The sequence below is a fragment of the Melanotaenia boesemani genome, chromosome 6 (genome assembly GCF_017639745.1).
Source record: "Melanotaenia boesemani isolate fMelBoe1 chromosome 6, fMelBoe1.pri, whole genome shotgun sequence".
NCBI classification, from domain to species: domain Eukaryota; kingdom Metazoa; phylum Chordata; class Actinopteri; order Atheriniformes; family Melanotaeniidae; genus Melanotaenia; species Melanotaenia boesemani.
In genome coordinates this window covers 439,965-450,850 of record NC_055687.1, presented here as the reverse complement: position 1 = coordinate 450,850, position 10,886 = coordinate 439,965, and the positions used below count along the sequence as shown (strand labels likewise).

At 43.3% G+C, this 10,886-nt stretch overlaps 1 protein-coding gene across 1 annotated transcript; it reads right to left on the bottom strand.

Annotated features, from left to right (window-relative positions):
- Positions 1-8,092: 8,092 nt before the first annotated feature.
- LOC121641548 (thioredoxin-interacting protein-like) lies at positions 8,093-10,886 on the bottom strand. Its single transcript, XM_041987761.1, has 7 exons — positions 10,494-10,886; positions 9,823-9,898; positions 9,602-9,749; positions 9,095-9,307; positions 8,871-9,017; positions 8,493-8,798; positions 8,093-8,412 (listed from the first exon to the last, which is right to left on the bottom strand). Exons 1-7 carry the CDS (start codon positions 10,747-10,749, stop codon positions 8,365-8,367), a joined length of 1,194 nt encoding a protein of 397 aa, XP_041843695.1. The 5' UTR covers positions 10,750-10,886; the 3' UTR covers positions 8,093-8,364.

The window sequence follows — 10,886 nt, the reverse complement described above, 5'->3', positions numbered from 1 at the left end:
GGCGCCATGTTTCAGTCCGCCAGAACCTGTGCCTGTAAGAGCACAAACTCCGTGTTACTGAATCGTGTTTTACTTGTTGTTGTTACTGAATCGTGTTTTACTTGTTGTTGTTATTGAATCGTGTTTTACTTGTTGTTGTTACTGAATCGTGTTTTACTTGTTGTTATTGAATCGTGTTTTACTTGTTGTTGTTACTGAATCGTGTTTTACTTGTTGTTACTGAATCGTGTTCTACTTGTTGTTACTGAATCGTGTTTTACTTGTTGTTACTGAATCGTGTTTTACTTGTTGTTACTGAATCGTGTTTTACTTGTTGTTACTGAATCGTGTTTTACTTGTTGTTGTTACTGAATCGTGTTTTACTTGTTGTTACTGAATCGTGTTTTACTTGTTGTTACTGAATCGTGTTTTACTTGTTGTTGTTACTGAATCGTGTTTTACTTGTTGTTGTTACTGAATCGTTTTTTACTTGTTGTTACTGAATCATGTTTTACTTGTTGTTACTGAATCGTGTTTTACTTGTTGCTGAATCGTGTTTTACTTGTTGTTACTGAATCGTGTTTTACTTGTTGTTGTTACTGAATCGTGTTTTACTTGTTGTTACTGAATCGTGTTTTACTTGTTGTTGTTGCTGAATCGTGTTTTACTTGTTGTTGTTACAGAATCGTGTTTTACTTGTTGTTACTGAATCGTGTTTTACTTGTTGTTGTTACTGAATCGTGTTTTACTTGTTGTTGCTGAATCGTGTTTTACTTGTTGTTGTTACTGAATCGCGTTTTACTTGTTGTTACTGAATCGCGTTTTACTTGTTACTGAATCGCGTTTTACTTGTTACTGAATCGTGTTTTACTTGTTGTTACTGAATCGCGTTTTACTTGTTGTTACTGAATCGCGTTTTACTTGTTATTACTGAATCGCGTTTTACTTGTTGTTACTGAATCGCGTTTTACTTGTTGTTACTGAATCGCGTTTTACTTGTTGTTGCTGAATCGCGTTTTACTTGTTGTTCCTGAATCGCGTTTTACTTGTTGTTACTGAATCGCGTTTTACTTGTTGTTACTGAATCGCGTTTTACTTGTTGTTACTGAATCGTGTTTTACTTGTTGTTACTGAATCGTGTTTTACTTGTTGTTACTGAATCGTGTTTTACTTGTTCTTACTGAATCGTTTTTTACTTGTTACTGAATCGTGTTTTACTTGTTGTTACTGAATCGTGTTTTACTTGTTGTTGTTACTGAATCGTTTTTTACTTGTTGTTACTGAATCGTGTTTTACTTGTTGTTACTGAATCGTGTTTTACTTGTTGTTGCTGAATCGTGTTTTACTTGTTGTTACTGAATCGTGTTTTACTTGTTGTTGTTACTGAATCGTGTTTTACTTGTTGTTACTGAATCGTGTTTTACTTGTTGTTGTTGCTGAATCGTGTTTTACTTGTTGTTACTGAATCGTGTTTTACTTGTTGCTGAATCGTGTTTTACTTGTTGTTACTGAATCGTGTTTTACTTGTTGTTGTTACTGAATCGTGTTTTACTTGTTGTTACTGAATCGTGTTTTACTTGTTGTTGTTGCTGAATCGTGTTTTACTTGTTGTTGTTACTGAATCGCGTTTTACTTGTTGTTACTGAATCGCGTTTTACTTGTTACTGAATCGCGTTTTACTTGTTACTGAATCGTGTTTTACTTGTTGTTACTGAATCGCGTTTTACTTGTTGTTGCTGAATCGCGTTTTACTTGTTGCTGAATCGCGTTTTACTTGTTGTTACTGAAGCGCGTTTTACTTGTTGCTGAATCGCGTTTTACTTGTTATTGCTGAATCGCGTTTTACTTGTTGTTACTGAATCGCGTTTTACTTGTTGTTGCTGAATCGCGTTTTACTTGTTGTTGCTGAATCGCGTTTTACTTGTTGTTACTGAAGCGCGTTTTACTTGTTGCTGAATCGCGTTTTACTTGTTACTGAATCACGTTTTACTTGTTGTTACTAAATCGCGTTTTACTTGTTATTGCTGAATCGCTTTTTACTTGTTGTTGCTGAATCGCGTTTTACTTGTTGTTGCTGAATCGCGTTTTACTTGTTGTTGCTAAATCGCGTTTTACTTGTTACTGAATCGCGTTTTACTTGTTGTTACTGAATCGCGTTTTACTTGTTGTTACTGAATCGCGTTTTACTTGTTGTTACTGAATCGCGTTTTACTTGTTGTTACTGAATCGCGTTTTACTTGTTGTTACTGAATCGCGTTTTACTTGTTATTGAATCGCGTTTTACTTGTTGTTACTGAATCGTGTTTTACTTGTTGTTGTTACTGAATCGCGTTTTACTTGTTGTTGCTGAATCGCGTTTTACTTGTTACTGAATCGCGTTTTACTTGTTACTGAATCGCGTTTTACTTGTTGTTGTTACTGAATCGTGTTTTACTTGTTGTTGTTACTGAATCGTGTTTTACTTGTTGTTGTTGCTGAATCGTGTTTTACTTGTTGTTACTGAATCGTGTTTTACTTGTTGTTACTGAATCGTGTTTTACTTGTTGTTACTGAATCGCGTTTTACTTGTTGTTACTGAATCGTCTTTTACTTGTTGTCACTGAATCGTGTTTTACTTGTTGTTACTTGTTACTGAATCGTGTTTTACTTGTTGTTGTTACTGAATCGTGTTTTACTTGTTGTTGTTACTGAATCGCGTTTTACTTGTTGTTACTGAATCGTCTTTTACTTGTTGTCACTGAATCGTGTTTTACTTGTTGTTACTTGTTACTGAATCGTGTTTTACTTGTTGTTGTTACTGAATCGTGTTTTACTTGTTGTTGTTACTGAATCGCGTTTTACTTGTTACTGTATTGCGTTTTACTTGTTACTGAATCGTGTTTTACTTGTTGTTGTTACTGAATCGTGATTTACTTGTTGTTACTGAATCGCGTTTTACTTGTTGTTACTGAATCGCGTTTTACTTGTTACTGAATCGCGTTTTACTTGTTGTTGCTGAATCGCGTTTTACTTGTTGTTACTGAATCGCGTTTTACTTGTTGTTGTTACTGAATCGTGTTTTACTTGTTGTTACTGAATCGTGTTTTACTTGTTGTTGTTGCTGAATCGTGTTTTACTTGTTGTTGCTGAATCACGTTTTACTTGTTGTTACTGAATCACGTTTTACTTGTTGTTGCTGAATCGCGTTTTACTTGTTGTTACTGAATCGCGTTTTACTTGTTGTTACTGAATCGTGTTTTACTTGTTGTTACTGAATCGTGTTTTACTTGTTGTTGTTACTGAATCGCGTTTTACTTGTTACTGAATCGCGTTTTACTTGTTGTTGCTGAATCGCGTTTTACTTGTTGTTACTGAATCGCGTTTTACTTGTTGTTACTGAATCGCGTTTTACTTGTTGTTACTGAATCGCGTTTTACTTGTTGTTGTTACTGAATCGCGTTTTACTTGTTGTTGCTGAATCGCGTTTTACTTGTTGTTACTGAATCGTGTTTTACTTGTTGTTACTGAATCGTGTTTTACTTGTTGTTGTTACTGAATCGTGTTTTACTTGTTGTTGTTACTGAATCGTGTTTTACTTGTTGTTACTGAATCGTGTTTTACTTGTTGTTGTTACTGAATCGTGTTTTACTTGTTGTTGTTACTGAATCGCTTTTGACTTGTTACTGAATCGCGTTTTACTTGTTGTTACTGAATCGCGTTTTACTTGTTGTTGCTGAATCGCGTTTTACTTGTTGTTACTGAATCGCGTTTTACTTGTTGTTGCTGAATCGCGTTTTACTTGTTGTTGCTGAATCGCGTTTTACTTGTTGTTACTGAATCGTGTTTCACTTGTTGTTACTGAATCGTGTTTTACTTGTTGTTACTGAATCGTGTTTTACTTGTTGTTGTTACTGAATCGTGTTTTACTTGTTGTTGTTACTGAATCGCGTTTGACTTGTTGTTACTGAATCGCGTTTTACCTGTTATTGCTGAATCGCGTTTTACTTGTTGTTACTGAATCGCGTTTTACTTGTTGTTACTGAATCGTGTTTTAAGCATATAAAAGAAAAATGTAGCGCTGTTTTACTTTAATAGCGAGGGCGTCGCCATCTTGCAGGACTATAAACTGTGACATCACGGGGTTTGTTGGCGTCGCGGTCCTGATTAGAGTCTGCTCGTCCGGGTTGAAGTGAGAGAGAGAGAACGATGGAGACTGATGCTAAACTGACAGAACACCGGAATGTCCAGTTAAAGAAAACAAACACACTTCATACATTTTTGTTCACTTCCATTCATTACAGAGTAATTCACACACACACACATACACACACACACCCACATTTGCATTTGTATATATGTGTGTGTGTGTGTGCTCCGTGGCATTCTGAAATCCGGCTGCCTGGACGTTGACTGCTTTCAGTGTTGGTGCTAAATTTAAAATGTGCTGATTGGCTGCTGAGAGGAAGATTTCTCGCGACGTACCGAAGGCTCCAAACGCCTCGGATTGAAGAGCTGCTGGTGCCGCCATGAAGGACTCTACTGGCATGTCAGTGGTCCGTAACTTCAGCCAGCATCATAAGACAATGTTTTCGTATAAATAGGAAATGTGGACGTTATTGAACCTTTATTTATTTCTTTGTTGTGATTTGTTAGAACGTCCCTCTGTGTTTCCACGAGTTAGTTTTTAATTAAAAACCTGCGGATCACTCAACGAGCCCTCAAAGTTCACCCCAATAAAAGCAGCTTCGTCAGCACTCTTCATTTTATATTTATCTTCACAAATGTGTAAAAAGTACATTTTTTTTTAAACTGTAGAACATTTTGAGAAACTTAATTTTATACAAACAAAAATGGAGGTCTTAAAAAGGTGAAGCAGCTTCTACATGTGTTCCTGTTGCAGGTGTCTGAGCCGTCAAACGGCTGCAGGCGTATGCGTTAAGATGAAGGGACACCACCCAGCGTTGAAGCCCCCTGACCCGAGCAAAGAGTCCATCACTGCCACCATCGTTTCAACATGTCTGAACGTGTTAACACTTGAAAACAAAGTCGTTTAAAATGATCAAGTTTGGATTCAGATAACTCAGACAAAGGAGATGTTTGCTTTTTTAATAGTCTTGGACTTCTGCTCCGTATGCCGTCGTTTACGTTTTAAAACCCGTTAACACTGAAAGAACACGCAGGAAGTGTGCAGCTTGTGCTGTCCAGCAAGTGGCTGGGAGGATGGACGGGAGCAGAGTCCTTTCCATGAGAGTCCTTTGAGTAAAGTGGTCGGAAGCCACCCAGAACAGTGGGTGACGTTCTTGACCCCATAATGTTTCATCTCCGGACCAAAGAGACGCCGTATTCCCTTCCTCCCCGGAAGAGAGGCTCGCTATCCTTCATAAATCCCAGAGCGCCTGAGGTCAGTTTATCTTACGTCACTCGGTTGGTTCACACTAGCTTGTTGCATGGAATGATGCTGGAATGACTCTGGAATGATGCTGGGGATAATGCTGGGAATGATCTTGAAGGATACTGGGAATCATCCTGGACTTATACTGGGAAAAATTCTGGGAATGATGTTAGGAAAGATGAATGTGAGATTTATGATGACTAACTTGCTTCAACGAGCCTCCACGTGTCTGATAGAGTCGGTAAATTTTATGTTTCATGGGTAGGACGGAGTTCCAGAGCGGTGGTAAGTCTGGAGAGCTGAGGTTAGCTAACCACGCTAACTGGTTCCCTTCACAAGCGACTAGCAATGACACGAAAACACGATGGGGCGACATCATGATGTCATCAGCACCATCATCATCATCATCACCATCATCATCATCACCGTCATCATCATCATCACCACCGTTATCATCATCATCATCACCATCATCATCATCACATCAATTCTCAATTCAATTTTTTGTCATAAATATTGCATAATGCCATTAAATTAAACGGGCATTTTTTAAGTATAAGTTTAAAATCCTAAAAAAGTTGGAACATTCTGTAGTTTTAAGCAGGACTAAAGCTGTAAAAACAAAATATAAAAACAGAACAAATACTGATGTTTAATGATTGTTTTTTTTTTTTTGCACATGGACACTTACTGTCACAAAGGCCACCAGAGCAAGTAACTGAATCAGTATTAAATATACATGATAGAAGAAGAAACTGATTTTAAAAAGAAAAGTTGAGAAAAACGGAGAAATATGACGATGGCAGAATAGAATGTTTGGTTCACATTTCCAGATATCAAGCATAGCATATAAGCATTTAAAATGAAAATATAAAAGAAATTATTGCCCTGAATATATTTGTGTTGAAAACGTAACCTTATGAACATAAAATGGGTTAATGCTAATATAATCACTGTCAAACAGAACCTTGTTAAATGAACATGAACGAAAATCAGCCCTGGTTGAGAATTTAACTGTTCCTGTGGCCAGGGAAAATCAAAAAAGAAACCCCACAAGAAAAACCATTTCTACATTTTTTTTCTTTTTTTCTGCATATTTCTACATTCTTGGTCCACTTTGGGCCCCTTAGTACCAACGTGGCCTGGTTTAACCAGCACAGCCTACCTGAGTATTGTTGCTGACCATGTCCATCCCTTTATGACCACAGTGGAGCATCTTCTGATGCTACTTCCAGCAGGATAATGCACCATGTCACAAAGCTCAGATCATCTCCACCTGCTTTCTAGAACATGACGATGAGTTCACTGGACTCCAACGGCCTCCACAGCCACCAGATCTCAGTCCAGTAGAGCAGCTTTGGGATGTGGTGGAACGGGAGATTCTCATCATGGATGCAGCCGACAAACCTGCAGCAACTGTGTGATGCTGTCATGTTAATATGGAGAAAACCTCTGAGGAAGGTTTCCACCACCTGCTTCATCTATCACACCAGGATTAAAAAGGGCCGACCCGGTACTAGAAGGTGGACCCGATGAAGAGGACGACCCGGTACTAGAAGATGGACCTGATGAAGAGGACGACCCGGTACTAGAAGGTGGACCTGATGAAGAGGACGACCCGGTACTAGAAGATGGACCTGATGAAGAGGACGACCCGGTACTAGAAGATGGACCCGATGAAGAGGACGACCCGGTACTAGAAGGAGGACCTGATAAAGAGGACGACCCGGTACTAGAAGATGGACCTGATGAAGAGGACGACCCGGTACTAGAAGATGGACCTGATGAAGAGGACGACCCGGTACTAGAAGACGGATCTGATGAAGAGGACGACCCGGTACTAGAAGATGGACCTGATGAAGAGGACGACCCGGTACTAGAAGGCGGATCTGATGAAGAGGACGACCCGGTACTAGAAGATGGACCTGATGAAGAGGACGACCCGGTACTAGAAGATGGACCTGATGAAGAGGACGACCCGGTACTAGAAGGCGGACCCGATGAAGAGGACGACCCGGTACTAGAAGATGGACCCGATGAAGAGGACGACCCGGTACTAGAAGGCGGACCCGATGAAGAGGACGACCCGGTACTAGAAGATGGACCTGATGAAGAGGACGACCCGGTACTAGAAGATGGACCTGATGAAGAGGACGACCCGGTACTAGAAGGAGGACCTGATGAAGAGGACGACCCGGTACTAGAAGATGGACCTGATGAAGAGGACGACCCGGTACTAGAAGGTCAGCCTGGATTTCAAGCAGCCGAGTGAACAATAAAAACATGTCACGGGAGCTGGTCTGCAGTCTCTGCAGCTTCCGTAATCAGACTCATCTGCTCCACCTGAGACTCATTACCACTCACTCTCTCCACCTATTCTCCACCCTATTTATTCCCTACCCATTCTCTGCTTCCCTGCCAGATGGTCACCTACTGTCCTTGTGTGAGATCCTGTACTAAAACCTTGTTTTGTTCTAGATTCCTGTTGCCGACCATTGCTTCCTCCTTTGACTCCCCGCTGCCTGATCCTCTGTCGGACTCTCCTGCCATCTGCCTACCTGGTTGCCGACCCCTGTTCTGACTAGACCACCGATCACGCCTTAACCCTCCATTTGGTCCCAGCAGCTGTCTGCCTGTCTCCGCCTCTCCAGGCGTAATAAACGGTTCAAACTGTGCCTTGTGCGTGGGCTGAATTACCGGGTCTTTCTTAAGACAACCGTCACAAAACACACGAAGACTGAAAACACTGAACTGTTTATTCAACTAGTAAAAAAATGTACAAAATCTCTTATTTACAAAATATTTACAGTTACAACTTCCTGTCACTAAAATTAAAACGAGCAAGAAATAACTTTTTTGAGTTGTTGGTTTAAAGTGCCGAGTCATGGTTATCACTGAGCTCGGTTGTGTGTTGACTGGAATGACGGACAGGTCTGAGTACGAATCCTCATCCAAGTTCAGCTCAGGCCCTGCCCCATCATGGACAGCCATGAAGATGGTGTCTTTTCATGTCCTCAAAACACCTGGACTACCTGAGACGGAGGGGCGGGGTCTTGATCCACCTGAGGAGACCATCAAATTGTTTTAACTGTGATCATTTCATCATGGGGGTTGTGGTGGTGGGGGGGGGTCAATATCTCACCTCGCTGTAGGCGGGGGGAGGGGGATAACACACCTCAGGTGCTCTAATGACAAGCCCTCCATCGTCATCATCCTCGGCGCCATCGTAGTCGTAGAGCAACGGCGTGCAGGGGCCGTTCAACTTCAGGTCCCTGTGGATGTTGCTGTAGCTGGGGGGGTCCGAGGGGCAGGAGGCCCAGCTACAGGTGGAGCCCACCTGGCTGCTCATGCTGCTGGTCCTGCTGCCGACACTGCTGAATGGGACGGTCCCGATCACCAGAGGAAGCTCCACCGTCAGCTTCTCGCTGCCGGGGATGTGCAGGTAGATCTGGAGGGGTTCAAGTTTAAAGTGACAAGCCGATCAAAACGCACCAGTCATGCGACTGGTTTTCTGACTCACCATGAGGGCGTAGTCCACTTTGATGATGTCACAGCCCAGCAGCGTGGGCTTCAGTCGGGGAACCCTGATGGTCCGGCCCTGCCACATGTCACACATCCCGGAGACGATAGGGTTCCCTCGGACCGCTGACAGCTTCTGGCGCAGCACCTGAACCGGACCAAACCAGAGGTTAGACCCGCTGCTGGACCCCAACCTCCACGGCCGTCAACACAGCGGGGGCTCACCTTGGTGCGGCTGTCCATGATGTAGGAGTGTTTCGCCACGATGGCGGCCTTCGGCACCACGATGCGCGAGCAGGTGTTCTCAAACTTGGCATTGATGCTGATGTCCTCACCTTCACAGAAGCCCTTCCTGTCAATCACAGCACTGACGGACACCTGGCCGTCCGGGATGAAGAGACACGTCACCTTCTTCTGACTAGAGGCTGCAGCCGGGGCCTGGGGGGGGAATCAGTTGTCTTTCACTGTCGTTTACTATTTACTGTTTTCTATCAAAACAAACAAACAAACAACATCATCATCGTTCCCCCACAGAAAGCTGAATGCTTCATTTGTAGCCCCGCCCTCCCTTCATGACATCACCAGGTTATTAGGGTAAAGCTAACTTTCAGCAGACCAATCAGAGCAGACCAGGTCTGGTTTCTGGAGTTTGTTCTTTTGTTTACAAACTCAAACAGCTGAGTCACGTTTGGATCAGAGTCTAGATGTAAAACTGAATTCTAGGTTTGGTACCAGCAGGTCGGCCCGGTTCACGTCCAGCGGCTCCTCCACCTCGAACTCCCGCTCACACTGCAAAGCATGCTGGGAAGGTCGCTGCAGCTCGGCCCGGACGTAGTATCGGACCGCTCCGAACTTTCCTCTGTAGGACGACACCAGGCGCCTGGAAGCAGAACAGAACTGTCAGTGGACCCATCAATAACCATCACTAATCAGAGGAAAGTTCCGGTACCGACCCGGCAGGCGGCAGCTCAAATCCAAACTGGAAGCTGAACAAATTTCCAGGTGGAAGCAGGAAGAACCCGTCGGGATCTGGAAAACAGAGGGTGATGTCTGACTGCCTGAGTCACAGATACAGCAACAGAACCAGAACCTGGTCAGAACCAAACATCTGAGAAATGAGGGACAGATGCAGGAACCATTGCGTCCGGTAAAGCTGGAACGTTTGTTTCATTCATCGTCTCAACGTTTGAAATGAACAGCTGGTTCGTTTACAGCTGATTCCAGTATTTTCCGTCTTTTCTCTTCTTGCTGCAGTAAAATCTACTGATTAGTAGTTTAGTGTTCATAATTCTGATTTCATTCCATCAACACTTGGCTGTTGTTAGCGTGTTTTTAGCGTGTTGTTAACGTGTTGTTAACGTGTTGTTAGCGTGTTTTTAGCGTGTTGTTAACGTGTTTTTAGCGTGTTGTTAACGTGTTGTTAGCGTGTTTTTAGCGTGTTGTTAGCGTGTTGCGGTCTATAAAGGTTCACATGCATGATAAATAAATGATCATGAATCTGGGGAGGTTTTAGCTGTGAAACCGGAAGTGGGTCTGGTCTAGTTATTGAACACAGCTGGCTCCTTTTGGATCGTTGACAGATTCTAATCCCAGATCCAAACATTACGCACCTCCTCATCCTCACCTCTGCTCAGCGCCTCCTCCAGCCGCACCTCCTCCTCGTACTTCATGTACGCCACCTCCTGGCTGCGCCTCTTCCCCCCACGCTGCTCCACGCGGGCGCAGCCGGCGGCCGTGACGCGGAGCCCGGTCAGCCTGCAGGCTGATGCCGCCTCCAGCTGCACGGATCCGGACAGTTTGTCCCCGCTGCTGTAGGAGCGGCCGGGGTCCGAGAACAGCAGGCGGAACACCCGGGGCTTGTTGGCCGGGGACAGCACCATGATGGACCAGACCCGGGTTTATATGAGCTGGTGTAGGGGGTTCGATCTGGATCTGAGTGTTTCCTTCAGGAATTAGACGGAGGTCCGCTTTTATATCGCGGACTTGACTGGGGGGGGGGGGGGGGGGGCACCGTTGT